General features: G+C 38.2%; 1 protein-coding gene across 2 annotated transcripts in view; it reads right to left on the bottom strand.

Moving 5' to 3' along the window:
* The window catches only part of rpgrip1l (RPGRIP1 like), a 58,381-nt gene that overhangs the window by 7,271 nt on the left and 25,445 nt on the right, over positions 1 to 25,665 (bottom strand). Inside the window, exons 13-22 of one of the 2 annotated variants that reach the window (XM_088938723.1) lie at positions 24,723 to 24,840; positions 22,094 to 22,546; positions 19,802 to 19,953; positions 19,149 to 19,515; positions 17,979 to 18,190; positions 16,424 to 16,519; positions 15,659 to 15,745; positions 14,425 to 14,599; positions 13,629 to 13,726; positions 2,733 to 2,919 (exon numbers count right to left, since the gene is read on the bottom strand). In XM_088938723.1, the coding sequence (XP_088794849.1) occupies positions 2,733 to 2,919; positions 13,629 to 13,726; positions 14,425 to 14,599; positions 15,659 to 15,745; positions 16,424 to 16,519; positions 17,979 to 18,190; positions 19,149 to 19,515; positions 19,802 to 19,953; positions 22,094 to 22,546; positions 24,723 to 24,840 (1,945 nt within the window). The remainder of the gene's footprint in view (positions 1 to 2,732; positions 2,920 to 13,628; positions 13,727 to 14,424; positions 14,600 to 15,658; positions 15,746 to 16,423; positions 16,520 to 17,978; positions 18,191 to 19,148; positions 19,516 to 19,801; positions 19,954 to 22,093; positions 22,547 to 24,722; positions 24,841 to 25,665) is intronic. The other variant, XM_088938724.1, reaches the window with a different exon arrangement.

The raw sequence follows: 25,665 nt of genomic DNA, 5'->3' as shown, positions 1-25,665 counted from the left end.
TTGCAACTCAGCAAACCTCAGTGGCCTCCTGGGCACTTGCAGGCTTGCTGTGCTGGAGGCCCAGCCTCTCTTCCAGTTAGTGCTGAAGCTGACAAACACAACTGGTGAGTCCAAATGAGGTAGGTATAACAAAAACTAAAATGTGCAATTCTAAAAAAAGTGGATAATTCAGGACACAGACTGTTGTAACTGTGAAGAAAGCAAAAATTTAAGTGGAAGAGATGTTGTACCACCTTTCCGACCTATAAAGCATTAAGCGCTTGGGTCTAATTCTGGCCTGGGGTCCATTCTGTGTGGAGTCTGCATGTTCCTCTGTGACCATGTGGGTTTTCTCCAGGTCCTCTGGTTTCTTTCCACAGTCCGAAAGTTGTGCCGTCTAGGTTAACTGATGTATCTCACTGAATCTATCATGTGCGAGTCAATCTGCACGTGTGTGCCCTGCGATGGACTGGCACCCTGTCCTGGCTGTTTCCTGTCTAGGCTCTAGCTCACTGTGACCTAGATGTGGACTGAAGAGGACGTTAATAAACTGGTTAATGAAAATGGACGGCCAGACAACTGTGACTCGGCCTGTGAAAAACATCTGAAGTAGTTCAGAGGAGGATCTTTGTAAAAAAAACAATAAAAAATGACTCTGTTAGTTCATTCACAGGATAAAAGAAAAAACAACACTAGGGCTGACCTTTTCTACGTTAGGAAAACCCTTCCAGCAAGTTCAATACTTCATTTGCTGTCGACTTCACAACCAATTTGGATCTTTAGTTCTAATGCAAATGATCTCAGATGTTGCCAAATGTACGCTATGAAAAATACTTAACATCTCTAAAACATTACCTATCACTGTGTTTGTTTGCGAACGTAAAATAAAAAAGGAGAAAAACTCACTGGTGTAACTTAAAATTCAGGAATAATCGAGGGGGAAAATCTGTTAACTGGTATCTGCAATCAGGATTCTAAATGCCCTGAGGTACGGTGATGATTCGTGGTTCAGCAGAAGATAAATTTTAATGCTGCACTATCACAATTATTTCCATTCTCTTCTTGTGAAGTAATTCATGAGGATTCTGCCAGAGTCTCCCTAGACACTATTTTGGTGTCAAACCTCTGTAGCAACAATGGGCTGTTTTCCCTTAAACAAACTTCTTCCCAGAACTCAGCAAATTAAAATGTTTTTTTAAAATGGATTTAGTTTTACTTTCTTAATACTACAGGCTGGGGGAGGGGATCAATAAGCCATTAAATAAAACCATTTTTACTTATAAGCACTTTTCAGACAAAAATCTATACCACCTACAAATCTGCTGGAGTCCTCATCCATTACTTCGAATGATCAATAATGAGGTGTTAACCAATATATTGGCTGTGATTAAACTTTTGCTTAGAATTTTTTTTGTAGTACAGGACCACAGAGATAGTCTCTAGTGTCTGTGCTGTCGTCTATTATTGGAAAGCAATGAAAACAAGCAGCTACGCACACATCTGAGGTGAGACAAGCATTCGTTTAGTTACTGTATTCTGCTTGTCTGTTTGAAGTGGTCCTAAAATTGGAGATATAATGCTTGATATAAAAAATACCTATATTCTTGGAAGTCGGTACATTAATAATCAGACTTCATGTGGCCTGTCTGGAATGTAAAAAAGAAAGATGATTTTAAAATAAGCACCAATATGTTGCACTATATAAAAATATGAATAAAATATTACAGTGAAAATATCCCAAATAACAGATGGATTTAACTGAATTAATGAGTTTTCCATGTAGCTTTAGATTTTTATTGCTTGTGGATACACAGTTGAACCCAATGACTCTATTAATTTCACTCTAGGCTGCTGTTCAGGTAAATCTCATTTTTATTAAAGATAATATTCTGTTCAACCTGAATAGCGCCATGCAGACGAGTCTAATTAGGGCCTCCTAAGTGAGAGAAGGAGTGAAAAAAAGCTTGATAAACACCTACTTGGATTAATTTCCATTATCAGATTACAGTCTTCTCTTATGACATTAACCAAGATTGAGGGACACAGAGCTAAGGAGAACACATTCGAGGAGAAAATTATAGAAGACGAAAAATGGACAGCAAAAGCAGACTAGCTTTAATGCAATGTATATTGAATATTTTACTTTATTTTAATATTACATTGTATCATAAGTGTAATGTTACCCAATGAAAGTTGTGAATGGGCACTCTTTAAAAAATAATTCCTTTATTTAATCAGATAAGTCAATTAAGAACATATTCTGATTAAAAGTGACAACCTGGAGAGTGCTCATTTATACAGTTGGGTATTAACTGGACGTGTTATGTATTTACAATAACTTGCTCAAGTGTACAACTGAGGTTTCCCACCTGGGTTTTGAACCCATGGCCCCCAGTACGGAGTCTAGGGCCCTAAGCACCACTCCATACCACTGTCCTTATAGCAAGCATCTAGCCCCATTAACACAAAAGATCTGGCCCTCGTGACAGTGGCCACTGTACTGCTTTCTGCGAATGTGCCCCTTTACTCTTGGGGTGGTGTTCTGAGACACAACAGTTCCCAGAATGGTGTGCCTTTCTGCCTTTCCTCCATTGTTCACTTTCAACTGACAGTTAAGGTAATGTGCGTTGTGGGACAGTAATGGAATGACAGAAAGGGGAGACGGGCTTGGAGAGGGCAAGCTGCTGTGTGGCAGGGAAGAAGAGTTAGGCCTGTCTCGACCTCTCCCAGCGGCTCTATGGCACAACACTCACTCGTGCTGTAGTTGAAGTGAATACTCTGGCCTCTGCCTGGTTTGGGCAGCGACAGTGGTGTCTCCTCCGCAGGCAGGTTTAGCAGCCTGTACTCCACAAACAGCTTCCGGATGCTGTCATCCATTGCCACAGACGAGTCCGGATTCAGGCTGAGAGAGATGATCTCAACACGGATGCGATTGGATGGCTGCAGATTAAACAAAACTGGAGTAGTGGAGTGGGAACCAGTAACAGGTTCAACTATATACTGTAGCATCTTTTAACAGACAAGGATCTGAATACTCTTTGCTATAAACCACTAAAATACCTCATTTTAGCCACACACTGAATAGTTTTACTGGCATGCTCACATAACAGCAATTTAAAGGCAATGTTGGAACTTACTTATACGTTTCTCACCCACCTGTTCAAGAACTAATACATGTATTTGATTGCTTTTTTTCTAAGAATATGTTCTCAACGTGAATTACTAAACAGGAGAGTTTTTAATTTCTTTATACACTGCATGAGAGTAGTTTCTCAAATTTAAAGATGAGAAAAGACAGGTCTGCTAAAGTAACACAAGCTTTTCAATTCTCAAAGCAAGAGAACTCCTGAAGCACAACCCACTATAATGTACATTAAAATATCATGAAATTATGATGATGATGTAGGTTCTGAAATTATTTTATCATCAATTTACAGTAGCAGCAGTGTTCATCTTGTAGTCTTGGCAGTATGGCCTGATCACATCTTGCTAATGGCTCAGGTGTTGGGTAGGGTATGCATACCTTTCATTTACATCTGATTACAGTGATGTGTGGTTTATTGGTGTCAGTTCTGCTCGTCTTCACAATTTGGAAGTTTGGAATAATTGCTGTCCTAGGTCGGAGACTGGTGGCAAATCATGCAGGACGCAGCAGTGTTGCGTACTAGAGGTTAATTTGTTTGCCTCTAGTTGTCAAGCGTGAATATCACTGTTTGCAAATTATTTGTCAGCTCCTTCAAGGATTCTCATCCTTGCTGGTGCCCTGCAAAGCAATGCCTGTTATGTCTAATTAAATTCTCAGCAGCTCTGATTATTTCCCTTAACTAGCTTTACACATGTGCAATTTGTGAATGATCTTACACTCAACTCCATATTTTCATGAACCATTCACCTACACTTGCAAACAGTGCAGTTTTAAAGCAGATCATTCCCTCATCAACATCTGCTTAATTAACCGATGAGTCACTTTAAGCTGAATGTGCGCTTTTGCCTGTTCTGATTAAAGAGTACGTCTTCCTTCTGTGGCATCTTTCTGAACACTTAAATATTTATTTTCTCCACAGAACTCTATTTCGGTACACAGAACCCATCAATCATTACTTCAATGACACGCTGTATGGAGATGCTGAAAGCTGCTATCTTGAATTGGCCTAGTTGCTTTAGGCAAATGGCAAAATGCAATTTTCCAGTTGTTATTTCCCTAGAGTTGCAACTTTGTAACAGACTTCAGGTACATATATATGCATATATAAAATATAGCTTTGAGCATCCATGACTGATGATTTCATATAAAAAAGCACATTTTAACGACAGGGGTTTGTTTTATTAAGGCTAAATACTTTAACAGAAAAGACTTGAAGACAAGTTGTACTTCTGTGAAACCTGTAGCAGGTGGAGCTGTTTATACAAGAAGAACAAGTAAAGGTTAATTTCATGTAGAAAATTAAGAGAGAAAACAACGTTGTGGCTGCTGAGCCTTCTTAGAGTGCTGCATTTCTTTTTTCTACTTTTCAGCAAGGAATTAACATTTATTTTTCCCATTGTATCCAACTCAGCTCCCCAATCATTTTATAAAGAATGTCATTATTGCATAAACTTTTCAACATTGTGTATTACAAAGTGTGACATCAAACCAGACTACATTTGGAAATCTGTGAATGCTTCTAAATTACAATTACAGGCCATATTGCTTTAGCCTGTGACAAGTCTTGATAAAATGTGCGCAAAGACAGGGATAATGTTGAAAAAAAGACTAGTTCAGTGTTTGCTGAAATTCATCAAGAGGTTTTTCTGTCATATTACCTATTGCATAATACATATTACATTCTGCTATCGGGATGCCGTATTCTGCATATAGCGTCAAGCTATAGAGGGAAAAAAGCTAAAGGAAATAGAAATGAAAACAGTGTCCAAAGTTTTTATTTGTACTACCGTGGTGGTCCACAGAGCCTTCTTTAATCAGCCACTTAGCAATACATCAGTGTCTGAACCAGATGTCAATGTACGGTCAAGAATGGATATGAAAGAGGACTGATTCTTGCCAAGTATTTGTGGGTAAAGACAGTCGCTAGCCAGCAGTGCCCAAACTGCAAGCAGAGCTTCACCACGGAAAGCACATCTGTTCAAACTCATACTGTATACTGCCCTGAACATGAGGAACAGGCTGTTTATGATTCATCCAACCACAGGATTACAGATCATTTCTGCTTTGAACATACTGTATATATATATACAATGAATACATAGTACATGCAGTGTACTTGGTTCTTTAAATAAAAGGAAGCTTTATTGGTTTCTCTTATTGCCTTTTCTAAATCCCATTAACTTCAATCCTTCTTACTATGTTTAACTTTACTTGATTTACAATAGTGCATTGGTGCAATACTGGTCTTCTTGAAAAGCTCTTTAGCTGATCTAAGGCTGCTGTGGTATGTCATGGTACTTGACTTAGGTACTTCATGCGGTACAGATGAATTAATTCTGGTAATGCAAATAATGGATATTCAGCTACAAGGGCTGATTTAGGATGCTTAAGAAAAAAGAAGTAATTTAATAATATATAGTCAGTCTAGCACAGTCAAGTTTCAAAGCTGAGATACACTGCATAGCATTGTACTAAACAGCTGACCTGAAAAAAATGAAAAATAACCAGTTTTTCCACTTTGAGGGTTTTCTAATGTATTTTTCTAATAACTTTAAGTTTAACTTTTTTTTACAAGATACAAAGTAAATGTGAAGAGAGTTTCTGGTATAACACTCAAATGAAGAGGCTCATAAGGCACAGAGCTGTGGTCATATGTAGACCAAGCGGTGTTCTTGTTATCAATTGCAATTCCCCCTTGCTAGCAGGGAATTACAACAGTCCTTCAAACACAAGGATATTGATCACTGACAGCAGCAAGCTCAGAAGCAGCCCTGGGTGCAAGCTCCATAGATCAGAAGCTGAGCTTCTGCAATCAAACACATCGATTTAAGCAAAACTATCCTTGTACCATAGTTGCTCAGCAAGGATGCCTTTAAGAGTCGATACATAGTGGTAATTGTGACACAGATGTAGCATCATTATTTTTAAACTTATTCTGTTTTATGGCAGCGATGGTAATGAACGTCTTTACAATTTTTATATTAGGAGGACCACACTAGTTAGCACACTTCTGCTTCTAGTGTAATTAATACTTGTAGCACTGTGACTGTAAATACTAGAAGTAAACACAACCACATTATCTAAGCTTAACTGTTGATTCAAGAAAACCTAGTGTTCACCATAGTATTATAGGAGTACCAGAAGAGTGCTACTTGAGGTATGTGCAAACTTGGCTGCAAGTTTTTGTATGTTGATCAATAACTTTACCCTCTGCATACCTTGTTTGACATCTTCTTTTCCCTCAATCCAAGCAAACATCCACAAATAGAATCCAAGCCTCATACACTATCTGGCAAATGCACACTTCACAAAACATTATCTGAGATTCCTCATAAGATAAGAGAAACAAGCCTGAAAACTATCAGCCTACAAGACTTTAACTGTAACACTTATTCTGCTTGCTAAATGCTATCAGTGCTATGTGCCTTACAATGACAACAATACAACAATTAACATTTTATACAAATCTCATTAAAATGAGCACAAGGAAAAACAGATCTTACACTTGCTTACTTGGCATTAGTCTCTTTTTAAAGTAGTCTTAGGATTGTTGCCTTTTTTTAACCACGCATTAACCTATCTCATGTTTAAAAGATTCTTTTAATGAGAATCTAGGTCTAAATATTTCAATAAGGGTGTTTTATTATTCAGTAGATTCACAGGCATTTTACCAGGTTGACAGAGAGAAATCCACACTGTTCAGTCTCCAGCAATGCAGGTACAAGGCTTCAGCTGGCAATATTACAAGGATTAGCATGGCATATGAAATATTTAGTGGATCTTTTTTTTTCTAAAACCTAATAAATCAAATGACTGCCAAATGTCATTAAAATGATGGTCTTTTGACTGGAAAAAAAAGGCTTTTCATATTCAAATTTGGGAAGAAAGAGATGAAAGAACAGAAAGGTTACTTGGTTTAGCTAACAACCTCTCATGCCCTACATTCTTATGTAGAGGGAAAAAAAAGACACGGGCAGCATTGTCTAGCTTATTTAAAGAATGCAGTCGTCTATATATCAAAGGCCCTCACCATTCTTTTTGTGTTAGGTACAGCTTTCTGCCTGTTGTTTTCATTAGGCAGGCAGTCCTTTACAGGGTGTCAAAGTGCTGCAGATGAGATGACAAATATGAAGATGGCCAGCTGCCTTTCTGACAGCTGGCATGAAATCCATTGTCTCCTGTCCTTCATTTGCAAATCAGCTGACAGTCATGTGAATGCCATTTTTCTACCATGTGTCTTTAAGTACAGATGGGTGTATAAATTCCACCAAGAAAACTGACCTCTTTCCTCCCTTCTTTTTCCCCCCTCTACTGTCAGTGCAATAAGACCATGTGCAAAAATACAATGAAGACTAATTCTCTTTTTAATTCACCCGCGACCCGAGCTCAGAGCCTCAGACTGCGCAGAAATCTCCATTGTTTCACTCCGGCCTCATGAGAGCTCAGGAGAGGCACAGGCTTGATCTTACCATATGGAAATACACAGAGATGACTTGGGTTTGGGTCAGAGGATCTTCGGTTTTAAGGTGTGCATTAGCTAACCTCATCATGTAAGCCAATCTGCCATTCACTGGAACACAATAGGGCCTTCAGTACAGAAAAAAGGGGAAAAAATGAACCAGTGTGTCCCGCAAAGGAAGCAATAATCCCGAGATGGAGCTGACAGTAAAAGTCAATAAACATTGTTACACGTCTTCCATGTCTCTCCTTGCCTTTGATCGAGGCCTATTCAGTAAGCCTTTGGCATGGAAGAGATTAAATCAGTGCACAGCGCTGCAGTTTAAACAAAAACTAACCAGTTACAAAACAATCCCACACAATGTTATAAGCATCAGCATTTGTTGGTACAGTAGCTTTAGTATCATTTGACTTCCTCGGCTGTTTTCTGGCTGATTTTCTCTTGATTATGTTGGATTTCTGCCACTAGAAATTTAAAGACCTTAAATTCCTTCCAAACAGCCACCTTTTCAAAGGCACTGAGGCTGAAAAGAGGTGATACCACAGACAGAACTGGGCCTTGTGTGAATTTAGGCCACTTTGCCTTATTGTTGGCATATGTGTCATTTATTTAAAGGCTTTTTTTACTCTAATTGTTGTGGGCCTTTCCAGATGTATGTCAGAGAAGTCATTTTATCCTTCTGGGAGCTGCAGTCTCATTTGTCTTTGTTTTTCATGGGGTTGATGTATAACACACAGTTTAGCCGGGGTATGGCTCACCAAACCAAACAGCAGGTACTGTAAAAACAGTGAAAACCATAAGAAAATGAAAAAAAAATGATTTTATATAAGAGAAAAAAGAAATAAACAGAACAGCTAAGTGAAGTGGAGGTGTGTATCAATCTTAGTATCTCCAGACAATGGAGAACTGAAAATCAGGAAGATATAATTCAAGCAGTCTAACCTGTCATCACTGGAAACAAAATAATGAAACACCAATTAATGTCAGTGGTTGTATAGATCCTCTGCAAGACCCCTGGCTCACAAAATGCTCATTAAGAAGAGCAGGCTCCAGGTGTCACTGCTGAACAGTAATAGCTGGCACTATATGAAATTAAATCTAGTAATAACGATGGGTAAAGGTGTATACCATCATATTTTTTTCTTATGCAGGGAATAAGATTAATCCGTGGCTATAAAGATGTGTTAGCATGTATGAAAAGACAAAAAAAATTATTTTAAACCTTACAAATGAACATGACAGCAATGGTGGAGGACGTTTCTATACAAGTAAAGAGTAAAACCCCAAATCTGCCAAATAAAAATCAGAATTCTTCTGTTCTAAGAAGACAGAGAGTGCCCTTGTGGTATCGTGCCCTTTCTTTTACACAAGGCTCCAAGCCCTTATATTGAACAGAAACATAAAATAAACGGCTCTGCTCTGGAAAACGTACATTGAGCTTTGCATTACAGTCTTTGCAGTTACACTTCTGAATTTGGAAAAGCACTCCCTGCACTCACCCACTGTGCACAGAGCCTGTTGTCCATTCGACTGATCGCAGGGGTGCAATGGCAATAATCCGCAACAAGAAAAAAACACTTAACAGATAGTAGCACAGTGTCTTTAACAACATCTAATGCACTGCTGGATTTTGCCACAAGCTACAGATTAATCACTTCTCCACCATGTACAGTTCCCTAATATGTACTTGCTAACGAGGAAAGAAAAGACATACAGTATGCTTATGGTTAGTCAATACATGCATATACCGTCCCTTATACTTATGCAAAAGCTAAATAAAAAAATGACAAAAACCTGGATTTTAAAACAAAATCTGCTGAGACAAATCTAAATGCAAATGTCCACTGTTGATGTCTTCCTTTTTTATTACAAGGAACCGAACAAAGCTTTTAATCAATGTATTATACATCAAATTGATAATGTTAACTCCAGATTATTCAAATATATGAAATATTCATGGGTAACTGTCCAAAGTTTTACATTTACTTGACTTTCTTCTCCATTAATTATCATGCCTGGGAGCTTTTTAGTAAAAGGAGCAGCCATCAGCTTGACTGAACTTGACAAGGCAGTATGGCCCAATTACACCGCTGCTCTGCAGAGCTTTGATGTAGTGGAAAAGCAGAGAGATAGTGGCAAATTGTACAGCACATTATGTTAATGACTTGATTTAATCCAGCCACTAAACTTTATGTAGCCTGTTAAAGAAGATGCTAACACTAATTATGGAGCTTTGGAAAGGGAAAGGAGGGGACAAGCATTTCACTTCGACAAAGTGTGGCTCATAAATGTTGTAAATGAAACGAAACAAAATGAAGTTATCTCTGTTTAATTATACATCACAGGCAGGAGAAAAGGTGAGGAGAGGCAAAAGCGGTGTGGAGATATTGCAAACCTGTTGGGTTTCCTTTTTAATCAACGCATCTGAGAAAGAGAGCAGCCCTACGTGATGAGCTTGATGATATCATTCCGTAATTAACATGTCACTTCAATTACAGCTCTTAAAATGGAATTGTCTTGGGTTACAACGCAGAGCCCCGTCTGCTTTGCTAATTAGTGTGGAATTACAAGGTCTAGTGAGTCGAAAGCACTCACCACTCCTGTGCGGTTATAGATTTCATCAGTGCAGCTAAACATAAACATCCTATTATTAAGAGTCAAGTAATCCGAGGGCGAGCACTATGAGCTTTAGTTAACAAGATAGGGAAACAGCCATACGATGTTGTGAAAAGGGAAAATGAACACTTGCATTGGATGCATTTTTCAAACACATTACAAAAAACTCTTACATTTAAGGATTCATTGTTGCAAAAAGAAAACAAATCCACACAAGACGACTGCATTTGAAAATGTACATAATCTAAATTTTAGACACCTCTGATCTCAAATAGACATTCATGTATAGCCCGAAACCAGTTCAATGAAGAGAGTCAATTTAAACAGGAAAGCCTGCCATAAGGAAAGCTTTCTTTTGCTTTTTTATAGTATTACATACCTTCTGTGTGCGTGTGAACTGATAAATAAATTCATCCACTTACACCTCTAAAAAAGCTGCTGCTCAGGATGGCCTCTGAACTGGAACATGAGTCATAGTTTTTGAATGTTATGGACATGCTAAATTCAGGCAGTACAATAACATTTTAGACTATTTCCTTGAGCTAAGGGCTGTCAAACAGACTTACATGGTCTGTTTGTGAGGGGAGGGGTAAAAAGAAATAACTAAAATTACCCCTGTCACTTTTTGAGCAATGTCTTCAAATGTTAAACAATGGGTATTGTATGTAAAGTGGTTCCTAGGAGTACTCAACACACCTTTCTGATTTTTAATGGTTTAAAAACCAGGTCTTCAGCACTGGATTGAGTCTCTGAACATCAATACCACTCAGCTTTTACTTTTTCATGTGCTTGCAAAGATATTGTAAATTAGCATGCAAAGATATGTATATTAAATTGTCACCTTTTAATGGTAATTAAATGGTTTGATTGGTACTTGCTGTGCTGAAAGGTTACTGGTGTGAAAAAGAAAATCAATATACAAACCTGAGTCTTAATTTAAGTGAAATAAGAGACTCTGAACTGACAGCCCCATTCTCCTGAGCACTGTGCACACATGTGGTTCTGACTGCATTACTGTGAAAACTATTCCTCCCTTTAATTAGCGTGTAGGGCAGGAGCATTTTGATTTGCCCCACTGAAGAGAAATGTCATGGAGAACTACAAGTGGCTGTTATAAAAGCATTTCTCAGAAGTACTGGAGATCTGCGATGCATGCTCAATTATGTCTTCTTTTTTTTACTATTCTATCACCTCTAGCTTCTCTATTTCACCAGGGGCCAAGCCTGAAAGTATACAGATTAAATGTTTAACAGTTACCATACAAGGAGCACCCTTTCTCCAATTTTGATGCTTTTGTTTTTGAAAAAGAGGGAAACACAAGCCCTGCTTTTCCTAGAATTCAACCTTCCTCAAAAATAAACCAAATGTATTCAATAAAAGGGACTTGCAATCAAAGATGTAAATCATATATGTCATACAGTACACAGGCTTGACTAAGTAATGATTCTTTTAATTATGATCCCTGCATCTAAGGATATTTAGATATTTAGAATATTTCCCTGCATTTGGAATATGGAATAAGCACACAGGTCAGAAACACAAAAGTGCCAACACTTCCATGTTTGCTTCCTGATGTCACAAAAAGCAACCTTAGCTCTCGAAATTGGTAGTTTGTAGCACATAAACAGAATAGTGCAAGTTAATGAGTGTTTCATTGAATCTTTTTCCTCCATTTGTTTGTCGTTTGAAATATTAAAACTTCCGGGGAATAGCGTTTTTCACTAAAATATCTTGCTGCAATTTTCCACAGGAACTGCAGAACAGACTTTATGGGGTTTGCTTGAAATTTGTTGGTGGTAATTCTCTAGAATGACAGACACACACAGCTATGAAGGTTGAGTGTTATACTGTTCTCTAAACCGAGTGACATACACAAACTTTAGATGCCACTCTGAGTGACTAGTGCATGCCCTTAACTGCTTTCAGTGCTAAGAAATTCCACATCACCAACATCATGGCTCACTTGGGCTAAAATATCGATGTACAACACTCAGAAAAGCAGAGCTCAAATGACTTGGTATGCTTTGTCTAATCAAAAGGATCCATCAACTGTTTTCAATAGTTATTAAGACTAGACGCCAAATCAAACACAGCTGATAATAGCTTTGTAAGTCATTGAGCTACGAAGAACTTGTTTTATACTCACTTTTTAAAGCAGCTTATTTCCATGCAAACTAATTTTTAACCTGTAACTTTTAAAGCCTGAAAAAAGAAGATTTGGGAAGAATGTCTGAAATAATTCAGTTGTTAAAATTTGTTACCTAATACCATTAGAGGTTATCAGTGGTACCTGAGACATCTCCCTGGGGTGTAATCTGAGCAAACCAATTATCTTAGCTCTTAAGGGAAGAATGCTAAACCTCCTCAGATCAGAGCAGGAAAGTGGATCATTACCTAAGGATCAGTTAGTGTAACTCAAGCAGAGGCTGACAATTTAGAAAATACAATTAGACCTGCTGTAAGCAAGCAGCAACAAGTCATGCTATATGTCTATGGATATTTTTGTGTGATTTGTGTGAATGCTTTTTAGAATGTGATATAAAACACAACATCACAACGTTTAATATTAGTCAAAGATTTCTATCTACATTGGAACACGTAGAAAGTCTCACAATGCGATATCCCAGTTCTTTTCTAAACATATTCAAAATTCAGGTTACAAATTTGCATGAAATGCAATGCAGACAATGCAGACAATCTTACAGAAAACATAAAAAAAATTGAGTCAGAAAAGAGTTTGTTTTCAGCTTGTTATGGTGGATGACTCGCTATGACACTTTCAGTGTGAGTAAGCAACATTTGAAGCCAAGTAAGGAAAGAGCCAAATGACATCACAAAGAAATTTTCTGTCTCACTTAATGTTTTAAAATTTGAATATAAACCTACTCTGACCCCCAGTGTAATGTGTGATGGATTAACTAGTTCTTACATAAAACTTCTGGCACACATATTTCAAAACATACACCTACTGTTGTTTCTTTCTAAAAGCCAATCCTAACACATGAAAACCAAGAACAATGAGGTGATTGCTTGGACACACAAAAAGCTATGATCATTAAAAACGCAAAGATGCAACATAACTCAAACCATTTATGCTACCATTGGTTGCTTTCTGCTTTGAAAAACAACTGATAGTCCTTCGGTAATGATTTTTGAAAATGGACTTAAGTTTAGAAAGAGGTTTTAATCAACTGAGAGAGAATAGTTTAATCTAGTTTTCTTAAATAAAACTTTCATTCCCCTGGCAGAGTAGAAACGCGAAAGAGATATGTAAGTATCCCCTAAGTAGAGTAGCAAGTTTGCTACTGCATTATCTGAAGTGGCCTTGATGTAAAAAAACAAGCAGAACAACCCTGATGATTCCCCATCTATATTTAAAATGCCCAAGACCACATGCAGTGGAGTGAACATGTTTGCAATTCTACCGACCTGCTTTCTGCCTTGAGATGCCTGGGCTGGAACAATGCAGTCATCACTGTCGGAGAGTATTGATTCATTGAGATCAGCAGCCAGTGCATCCTCCCCTTCTGGGAAAGGTGTTAGAAACAATTATAATTACAGGACTTATGAGGGACGAAGGGGAACCTGATAGCTACAAATTGGCAGGATCAAGAAATATGAAGTTAGACAGTCACACTGATTTAGATTTTGAGGGAGCTAAGTCAATGAGAATTGACAACAGTAGGAATAACTGTCTGCATGGTATTTTCTCTGTCTTTTTATTGCTTTATCCATAGGCAGCTATTCAGGAAAACCACAGCAAGATCCACAGAGTGAGATGTATTACAACTGGACTTGAAAGGTGCCTTCTTGTACAAGGTCAGGATATATTAACATTTATGTTGTTGCTGTTCCGAACCTATGGAGAGAATATCGATAACAGCATCCCATCCAATATTTATACATTTCCAGAGCCTTAAGCCAGACCTGCACAAAACACTAGTCATTTGCACATTAAAGTGAATACAAACCCTATAGTAGCTAACAAATTATTTTTTCCCTTCGATTAGTGAGGGATTTTCTACCTCTCCTCCTCCACTTGACACTCTTGGGTGTAGTGTGAATTCTGTATATAAACCATTACATGGCACTCAAGAGACAGGAAGTGGCGATGATCAAAGGTCAGTTAAAAAATATGTAAAAATATATTTTACAATACATCAGTTCATGAAGAAAGACCCATGCCAGCTGCGCACGTAGAACAAAAGAGGAACACGAGGCCAACCTTCCTGCTGAGGGAGCTCCTCCGAGATGCTGGAGTCTTCCTCAGAGGACAGGGAGCTGTGTGTGGCCAGCTGCCCCTCCGAGAGCCGCGACTCCTCCTCCTCCTCCTCCTCCTCCTCGCCCGTTTCCTGGGCGGCCGGCGGCTGTTCCTCGCCGACCTCCGGCTCTGTCCTGGCCTGAGGAGATGGACACGGGAAGTGTCAGGTAACTGGTACCTTCGTTTCCGAAAGGATGGAACCCGCAGGGGTTGATTAGGCTTATTAAATGCCGTCTCGCTGATTGCACAGGTATCAATTAAACTGAGGCTTTTAGTGAATTTATTGATCTTTTACTGGGATGTAATCATAATCATAATCCCATGAAAAGGACAGTGCAGGCTCGGAACTCTGTTTCAGAATTTGTGGTGATTCAGTATCAGAGCCTCATGACGCCAGACCTCACTGCCTTTTCCGATCAACAGGGACCCAAAAACACATAAAAAACATCTGTTCCCATCCTCAAACCTCAGCCGGCTTTTCAAATTCTTCCACTGATGGGAGTTGGTTCAATACGCTCCTTTATCCTGACCTTAAGAATTCATTCCACAGTAATGCTAACTATGTCCTATTTATTATTAGTTTTCCCCCTGGGAAGTTCCAAGACAAGTCTTGGGATACAGACAAATTACTGAATCAACTCAAAAAGACTAATTAAATATTTATTTTCAGATGGAAAGAATCCAAGTTCAATATACACAAAAAATGTGTATTTATTATATTCCTTTGACAATAACAATGTATCATGCACTGTTCAGAAATTATTTTGAGCTTTTTAACCATTAGCCTAGACCATGTGCAGCCAATCTCTTAAAATAGATCAGACAAAAAAGAAAGCATTTGGACATCATGCCGATTTCTCAATTCAAGAAATAAAGAGCACATTCATCGATTTATCATGTGTCAACAAGAATCCATTTCTAAATCAAAAATTTAAGTTTAAGCATATAATATACACTTGATAAAACCAGCCTGATTTCAGTGAATAAGGGGTCTAACCGTTGACCTATTCATGATGAAAATATGAGGCCAATGCTCATGGCAAAAATTCAGTCTTGAATTGAACAGTTTGTTTGACAAAATTCATTTTCACTTGTTCGACAAGTTTTTGCTGACAATTAAAACATATGTGTTGATGCACAGTGCCACTGTGTTAGCGGATTGGTCCAATGTGACAAGCATGCCTCGAGCATACTGTACCTCTGTGGGTTGAAGTGGGGTCAAACCCTGGGTCTTTTCTTCTAACATTTCATTTTCATGGTCAAGGTGTGGACTGCTTTCCTGAACCTTACCGAAGAAAATCAAAGAACAAGATGATCTCCTTAGTGGATGACATAATACATTTGGCCAACAACATGAATATACTGATTATTTTGTTGAGTGTCACAATTTTATTCATTTGTATTTGCCAAATTGGAAATGCCTTCCACATCATTATCATTTACTGAAAGTTCTCCTTATTCCTACTTCTTGTCAAGCTGTATAATTAACATTGACAATGCAGTTTGGGGGGATTTTTTCTCCTGCCCAAGGGATATGCACTTACAATAAATCAACAGTTTAACTTTGGCGACTTCTAATATTTAGAGGGCTGGCCTAGTAACAAAACTAATAAAAGTCTTATGATTACTTGGTGACACTGCTATTGAGAAAAACAAAAAAAAACAAATATATCCAATCTAATGATTGCAAGAGCTGCCTCAGAAAGATTAGATGTATTTATGTAAAACATGAAGGGAAAATGGCCAATAAAAAAAGTTGCTCTGTACTTTTAAAATGAGAAAATCATTTTGTGGAGTAAAAGGACCTCAAAACCATAAAATATTTTGTTAACTACCAAAAAGGGACAAAATACAGTCCACAAAAACATTCTGATGAACAAGCATGTTTTTTTAAATATTAATATTATTTTTTCATTTCTAATCAAACAAACTAAAAATGAAACAACGTATTGCCATTACTTACTGGACTCTCAGGTGCTCTAACGTCAACGAAGGACACTTTCTTGCTACATGTTTTGTCCTTTAAAAGTACCTGCCGTCTGGGCTTCGGCTGAGGAATCTGGAGGCAAGAAATACGGTTATGATCTGTGGATGTCTGACCTAAAGTGAGAATTTTACTTTAAAAAAATAAAAAAACAATGTTTTGACCAAAACACATACAAAAGAGTACATGATATTGCAAAACTACACAAATCTTGTTTTTCTTAACACGTGACCAGTACTGTCTTGTAACTTAGAATCTCAAAAAGAAAAAATGGGAAACTGCCTTTTTTTTTTACCTAAGTTGCATAAAAAGGAAAATCCATGCACATTTTGACCTCTCTTTGTGAAAACTGATGTGCATTCAGGTCTTGTAGACATCCACAGGACATTCTGTGGCTTAAGGAACAAATTCATCTGTGCTTTATGTTTAATGAATTCTATTTTCTTAAAACAAATGCTATTAGTTCAAAGGCAGAAAATAAATGACTAGTTATAGATGCCTAGATGTGAGGGACAGCAATATCCTACAACTTCTTTATGAGGCCGGTAGGCTTTTCCAGTACACGTAGTGATCACAGGTAAGTGATTCTATACCAAAATCAAGACCTTTGTAAAGTTCCAGGTCATGTTTAGAGAGCACCCTTCTCAAACAGAATGTCTACATCTTAGTAAGTCTTAAAAATACATCTTTTTGAGTGTTCTTAATTACAGTTATCTAGATCTGGAGAACACAAATAGACCAAGTAAAATTCATACTGAAGCAACCAAATCTACGATCCAAATTATCCAGAATTTTTGTAAACTGAAGATTCTCTGGTGCCTGCATGCACTTAGGCACAGACACAGCATGTCTATTTTGGTTTGTCATAAATAATCTGTTCCTAAAAAACCAACACATAAAACAAACCGATTAATTATATTTATGTGAGATAGTGCTGCTGTTATTAAATGTTACTGAGGTTTGCCGAAGACATGTTTCTCATTTAGCTTCCCACTAACTGTAAGAGCGGAAAAGCTAATGATAAATCTAACAACACTGACCTTTTAAACACAACAGGAAAGTTAAAGAAAATAAGCGAATCAAAGTGTATGGCATTTTGTAATTTATTTTTTAAAGGTTTCAATTATTCCACAAACAGTTCCCACAATTGCCTTGGCCAAGATGTTAGTCACCCTTTGCCCTGTATGTCACAGCTACTATGTAACACAGTAGTCGGGGTCAGATGATGTCAGCAAGCACTGAGTATTCTAACCAGTGTCTGAGTGTGTTCAGAAGCAGCAGATACGGCCTGTCAGGCCCACTTCATCTGAAAGATGAAGATTCCTGTTCACACAGCTTTAATGGCTTTTGAGACTAATTAAAAACACTCATATTGAAATACCTAACGAATTAAAAGATTAATTACGGTTATTCAGCACAGGACCGGTACCCAGTGCAATCCAATCCATGACCAGCCCCTTCACATAAGCTGTAGGAAGTTTTTTGGGGGATAGACAAGAGTGTGGTGACTCTGGTAATTCAGCCTGATCATTACCTCTCTGACGGACGTGGGGGAAAGGGCTAAAGAAGGCGATCCTGTATTTTCCTCCTCGGCAGTTAACTTCTCTGGAACCTCCTTGGGCACAAACCTGGCCTGTTCTACTGTCATGGAGCAGCCGCTCGGTGGGAGGTAAGAGAACCGCCATTTCAAAGTCACGTCGATGGTTCCACTTGTCTGGCTATCATGATCCAGCAGCTCAAACGTCCCTGTGAATACAGGGAACACGACACCATGCCTGGATCACTTGTAACACTCCTCTTGTTAACTATGGTACAAACGTTCTGAATACCTGTAGTTCTACATACTGTACACACGACTTCCTGAATACTGAAACACCAGATGAAAACCTTTGCTTCATGGTGAATTTTAGGCAAGGTTTTTATATTTCAAGAGCTTGCTGAATCCCAACCTTGAAGATTAAACCAATGAATAACTTGTTTTTCAATGTTATAATTATTAACAGCTTGTTTCTTTGGTCACAGGACATATTACTACGTTACATATTGGTGGAAAGGTTTTGCTAAATGTTGCTGATGAGCCATCTAACCACTGATCCTAGTCAATGGCTGCTTATTTTCACAAGGGTAGCCATAAAGAGAAAATAACTTGGAAACACAAAAAAGACATTTGGGAGTGCTCAGGAATTTATACAATGGCTAATCTCTTAATTAGCCTAGAAGAAATAATAAAACACAGAACAAAATATAAGACGCCAAAGTATTACAGAACAGCAATAATATTCACTGAGATATTTTCTTTTTAAAAATATGCTGCTCATTAACCATAGGGGTAATTGGCTAATTTCCTAGTTTGGGGAAAAAAAAAGTTTACTAGGCACTATTAAGCGCAAGCATTTATTAAAAATAGGTGTGTCTAACACACTCACTGTAAATTAGAATTTTTCGACCCTCTTTTATGTGGAGTTAGTGTACTGCTGTGAAAACAGATGGGCCTAAACATAGTAAGAACCAATTAGGTTACCCTGCCCAAGTACTTAAAATTGCAATCGTAATTATGTGCCATTAAGTACCTTTTAAATTTTTTCCTGGTGCTTTGCAAAGGATAATATAACTCCTTAAAATACACAGCCCAGAGGAAATTTCAAATGATGGGGGAACACGTCTTAACAGGTATGAGACTGATATGTGTGAAAGAAATCCTTACCAACGATGCCTTTATCGTGAGCTAGAGACATAAGAGGCACTTTGGCTTTTCCTAAATACAGATGTCCTTGGGTGTCCTCATCATCAAACACGTAGAGGGAGAGTGAGTTGGCTTTCAGGTAGCGGTCCAAGTCAGCGTTCATTGGCACAGAGAAACTCATGTGGTCATCGAAGTGGGGGTCATTACTGCTGGGAATGATGGGCGTGTCGTGGTCGCTGAAGTCAAAGAACTTGTAGATGACGTATGGGCTGGGCTGCGCAGCGGGCTGCCGAGCCTTCAGGTTATTACAGCGCCGCACTGTGATATGGAGCTCGTTCAGATTGCCTTCAGCCAATGGCGGGGAGAGGAGAGGAGGGGCTGCCAGAGCCTAGGAAAGCACACGGGGGAGAGCAGCATTTTGACTGCAGACAATAACAGCAAGGCCAAGTGTACGATTAACCCAACAGAAAAAACAAATGCGTGAAAGCAAGGAGGGCAGCATTCTCTGTATCGACGAGTCCTTCTTCAAGCTATCTATGCCAATATATAAATAAAAAAACCAACAGTGCGAAAGCATCTTTTATCACTTGACCCCATGAATCGGATATAATATCTGAAGAGGAGTCAAGCAGGAAATTGGCCCCTGAACTGTATTTAAGGAGTGTGCAGTGTACCTGTTGTGTCTGATGTACGTCTCTCTGATTGGAACTCAGGTAGCCCAGAGCCTTTATGCGCTCTTTGTACAAGCGGATAGCCTGGTCCATAGGAAGTCGGAGCCGCAGCCAGTACTCCACTGTGCCATATGCACTTATATCCCCTCTGACACCTGCAGAAAAGAGTAAACATCATAACACCACTTTGCAATAAACACTGCAGCCATGAACAATCTTTTTCAAGAAGAAAACCTTCTTTTCACTTGACACAGGCTGGTTGGCCTGATCTATGTTAATAACCATCAGCATTTTTCCAGAAGTGACATATCCAGTGTTCGTCCAGAGAGAACTGAAGAGCATCGAAACTTTAAATGGGCTTGAGACATAAATTATAACTTCACATAATCTCTATCCTGCAATTTAAATTAGTGCAGTCATTGTAATCATCCGATTTCTTTTTTGTGTGATGGGTTTTCAGGCCTCAGCTTTATAAGTTTGTTTGTTTGTTTGTTTTATTGTTCAATCATGGAAAACCGCAAGCAAGGATGAATGCCAGGGCAAAACTGTGCCACCACACACAGCCAAACCAAACCACGAAGTTTAACTGCAGTGGGTTCCTACTTGTAAAACACAGCTTGGCTGGCAACAGAAATTATTTTTTAAAAACACAAACCTCACGAACTAAATGTTCTCAGATACACACTGAGCTCTGCAGTTATAGCTTGGATGGGTTTAGCTAAGACACATTCATATTGAACTGCAGAATGATTTAATGCTGATTCAGCCAAGGCATTGATTTCTGTGGCAAAAGAAGCAGCTCTAGAATGAATGACTATTAAAACGTTAGAAAAAGGATCTGTAAACAATAAGCTAACCTTAGAGTCCACAATATCTATTGAAAAAATACACAGAATACAATATATATAAAATATGGCTTGTGGAACTTAGGAATTGATTTCTGAAATGGATTCATGCTTGTGTACAGAGCAGTAAAGACTCAATGGAACAGCATGCAAGCATCTTCCATTTACACACATTATCTTTAAATAATTTTATTGACTTTGGGTCGCAAAGTCAATTTAGTTAAACCTTTTTAGTCCAAACTGATTTTGTAAATGTCACTAGGGGTTCATTTAATGCTCTAAGCTCATTCTTTCTGGGAGGAAATCTGTCTTATTTCTCCTCCAGCCACCAATACATGAGTTTCTTTTCAGCACTTTAATTTTACTCTAGTGAAACACAGTTAATAGAGAAAAGCAATTTAGAGTGACAGAATAGTCCATAACTGGTCTATGCAACTATCTAAGGCTTTTTATTTCTTTTTAAACTAATAATGATAGTATTGGATTGCTCAGTACCACCCTACAACACCTCTGTCCACAGAAATAATAAAACTAAATAATTCCATGTACTGACATATTTTTTATATATAACTTTAGAATTAATTTTCATAGTGATGAAAAATAGAGCTGTATACTTCAATAAAAAAGTAAAAAGTCCCCTTTTCTGTGCTGATACTAATTAGAATTAGTGAGTCATTTACTTCATGAACACAATGGTGGGTACAATGATGTAACTGTATTTAGTTTGCAAACTGTAACTGCCAGATGATAAAATTTCACCCAAAATCCTTTTATAGGGATAATAAAATCATGAAGCAGGGTGGTGGCTGCATCAGATTCACAGTCAGGCCGTGTGGGGATGCTGTGAAAATCAGGCCGGGAAGAAAGTAATAAAACTTGAGCATTATGCAGATAGAAATGAGGCCAGTCAATAACTTGGTGACGACCACCCTGGCAATCTGACAGTTCAGGGCCACTGAGGAAACACTGCACTAAGATATATCTCTGCCTTGTTGACCACTGTCATCGATGTTAATATCCTAAGGAAAAAAAAAACATTAATGCATACATTATGAATATTTTGTTTTTGGCTAAAATATCCCCCCCCCCCCAAGTATTAAAGCTGGCATAGCCTGCTATTCTCTAGAACACACGTACACATCGGACCACACAGCTGATTCTCAAACTGTCCTCGTCTAGGACTGACAGACTTTTAAAGTGAATACCACAGCAGAAATTTCTTAAGAGCTTAAAGGAATGCATTATTTAGAATAAAGCCTTTCATCAAGAAGAAAAATACACAGAAAGTCCAAGGTAGCTGGCGATGAATAAATTATAAATAACATCACTAGTGGATCAATTTCCAATTTGGTCCACATGAGACAGTGATGAGTCGGCTATGTACTTAATGTCGGCTGGCAAAAAGACAGAGATAACCAAGTGATACTGCATGTGGGCGATGGTCACTTACCCACCAGAGCAGAAGAGCCAAAGACTTTGCCATTCTTGTCCAGGATCTCGCGGAGCTGCAGCTGGCCGGCCGCAGCAGTCTGGTAATCCACACCGCTGGCAAGCTGCACCTCCAGTGTGACCGCGCCGGTCTGGAGGTACTGCAGGAAGAAGTCGTCCACACGCACCACGTATTGGGAAGTGAAGTCATAGGCTGGCTGGGAGCCCCTCACCACTGGGGTGGCCTGCAGCTCGAAGTCATAAAAGGCGTACGTACAGAACGTGGTGGGCTCCTGGTCCCCCAGCGCCTCCAGAGCCTCAGGGGAGAAGCGCACTTTGCCGATATGGATCTCAAACAGGTTCTCTCCCCTCGCCAGGTGAACTGTTTCGTCAAACTCATCTGCCTGGTCTTCATCTGTAATCTCGGGCCTGAATACGTGCTGCTTGGTGCCGTAAGCAATGTCTTTTAATTGGGCTGTTTGAAAGATTGATGATTAAAAAAAAGTATTTTTCAAATTTCAATTTATTTTTAAGGCAGTCACAAAGTATAACTTGCAGAGCCAGGGGTTTATGGGGGATTAGGTTTTATATAAAGACTGTGTTCTTATATGGCAGCAGTAAAACATTTAAGTATGTGATATTTAGCTCTGTGGTGAGCACTGAGATTAATACATTTATTATATTATTTCCCTATAAAACTCTGAAAGTACATCAAGATTAAAATAATAAAATCTAGTGATCCACAAACGCTCCATAACTGTTTTGCAATAAGTGCTGCAAATTGTTTACAAGGGCCTCAATTTATTTTGCATAAAACCTTAATAGAACAAGTTTGATTAATCTGTATTCTGACCAGTTTTAGCCAAGTTTAGTAGAGAACAGCACCTCCTAAAGGGAAAGCATCATCTATAGCAATTCTAGAATACAGGCCAGTCCCTGCAAGGCAAGGGCAGTCTGCCAAGAAAATCTGTAACTATTTGGTATTGTTGTGAAATGCTATTATTTAACATTATGTCACTTTTGCGCCACATCAGCGCCACTTTGTATAATGTATAAATTAGCAGTTCCCCTATCTAAACCACAGTAGATTTGAAAGTAGCTCTGGTACAAGGTTGTGCAATGTCTCCTTCATAATTCAATAAAGATCAAGATTGTTTCGGCAAGTATTGGCCAGGGAAAGACATTTCACCAAGAATTGAAGTGCAAATGTTTCAGTGCACAGACTGGTTTCGATTTTCATTGTCATGTGCTCTGTGTTATATTAGGGTTGAAAGAGCTGGTCTAACGCCTAATGTGCTCATGTTGGCACAAGTGCATCAAGCAGAGTGTGCACCAGATGTCTTTTGTAAAGCTCATGACACAAAGTGCTCTGACTGGTTCAGGGTTCTACATTCTAAATCACTGCACTACACACGCAAAGAGGCAAAGAGCAGTAACAGAACAAAGTAATTCAGCCCATACAAAGTCAAATTTGATCTGTTTAAACTTCTTACAAAATCACCTCAAAATTAAAAAATGCATCTTAATCTTGTACCAAATGTATAGTACAGTATGTAGAAAAAGAAAAAGACAGAATAAAGGTCACATACGGTATTAAGAACTTGTTCTTTGCATAGTGAGCTTTATCTGTTAACAAAATAACACTCTTGTACTGCAGTCCGTGTTCCTAGTAAAATTTCTTGACTAGTAGCCTCCTATAATCCTGTGTAAATGAATTGCCTTAGTGAAAGTGTACTTAGCAATAAAGAAGAAAAGGTCTGCTACCACTTTACCATTGCCCTGGAAAACCACAAAAATATATACAATGGTAAATGTGCGTCATTGAATTGGTATCTAGCACAACATTTACCTTAGCTCACACAGATCTGTTTACAGAAATCAGTGTGGCAGTGACACTGTGATATTTCTAAGCTCACAGCCAAACAAATCAGATTACAAATATTTAGACATTATTCACGGGTAAGAAAAAAAGTGCGACGATTTAGGCTGAACACAGAAGGGGCCACCATGAATATGTACTCTGTGCAACATGTGTCATGCAGACTGTGAGCGGGTGTCAGCCATGTTCGTGTTGTGTTGTGCACAGTTTTTTGTTTGTTTTATTATTATTTACAGCTTGAAATTTAACAGAACTAAAATAATCATGTTTACCACAGCAGTAAATACTTAAAATATTATGGTCTCTGGCTTCGTTGTTGACACAGCAGTATTTTACAGCTGTAGATATTTGCTCTGTCTCGGCAATTAAAATATCCCAATGAAATGTATTCAGAACTCCATGGGTGAATTGTAAAAAGATGGACCATAGAAATAATCTAAATAATGCAAAAGTAAACCATCAGTGAGGGATAAGAAGATGGTACTATAAAAAATGTGTATATTAGAAAATATAGAATATAAAGTGTATATATAAAAGATATATATTTACACATATAAAAATAAGTAGTAAATAGAGTAAACAAACAAGTAATAGGTTTATTCCATGCTGAAAAGAGAAGAAAGAAAACACAGAAAGAAAACACATACAAAGTAAATATTTTAAAATGAAGTTCCATGGATTTCGTGTTTTCAAGTTCTTATTACAGTTTAAAAGAACTTTTTAAATACACGGGCAGTAGGCATATAAATGTAAAACTATGGTTTTGATATACCTTCTAGTTTCCGGATTCGGGCAGCTCTCATGTCGAGCAGCTGGGCTAAGCGCTCATGTTTCATCTCATATTCTTGCTTAATATCTTCCATCTTGCGGGTCACAGCTTCAACCTCAGTCTTAAAAATAAAAGTATTACAATTTTAACACCTGTAATGGTCACAGAAAGTCTGCAGGCACTACGTACAAGACGCATGAAGAAACAGCCATGACTGCTAAATGGCAAAAAATAGTGAACTGGAATCCGTCTGCCCCTGAGATCGAATTAGGACACCAGGACCAAAGGATGCAAAACAACTCTACAGCAGAACAAATCTGCTTCTGTTGCAGAAGTGATGATGTTCTTTTTCAACATGAGATTCACCTTTCTGTACCAATCATACTCCTGGTGAGACTGTGCGACAACTCAAATTTGTGTTCAGCATCCAACTACATTGAGGGAAACTGCCATCCCATTTCCCTTGAACTTGTTGATGTTGGACACCACAGTTGAAACTGGGTTGTCTTATGGATTTATTTATAGCTACAATCACTAGAATCATTGAGGATGATATTTTTTCAGACTACTCTCTTCCTCCATGTTCATGGTGTGCTGAGTTTTTTGCTTCTGTGACCTGTGTCCTTTACCCCATGACTATCAAGGTGATTTCCAGATGCTTCTGTCTGACACTTTGTGAACTTCCATTTTTTTTTAAATCGACAGTATTTATTTACAACATACTTACAGTGTATGGATAAATCTGAATATTATGATTTTTTTTTTACAGCTGTGCTACTGCTGCATTCACTTCTAATTTCATACATTACAGTCACATCATTGTAATTCAAAAATGTTGAAAACTCCTGAGACAAAACTGCATTTTGCTTTCTAAATCAACTTTTAGTTACATCAAGGGTTGGAGACTACTGTATTTCCTTTTGCTTTGTTCATACATGGGAAACAC

This window comes from Atractosteus spatula, chromosome 21, assembly GCF_055471065.1.
Source record: "Atractosteus spatula isolate fAtrSpa1 chromosome 21, fAtrSpa1.hap1, whole genome shotgun sequence".
Classification (NCBI taxonomy): domain Eukaryota; kingdom Metazoa; phylum Chordata; class Actinopteri; order Semionotiformes; family Lepisosteidae; genus Atractosteus; species Atractosteus spatula.
The sequence above is the reverse complement of the archived record's forward strand: the minus strand, read 5'-3'. Positions and strand labels throughout refer to the sequence as shown.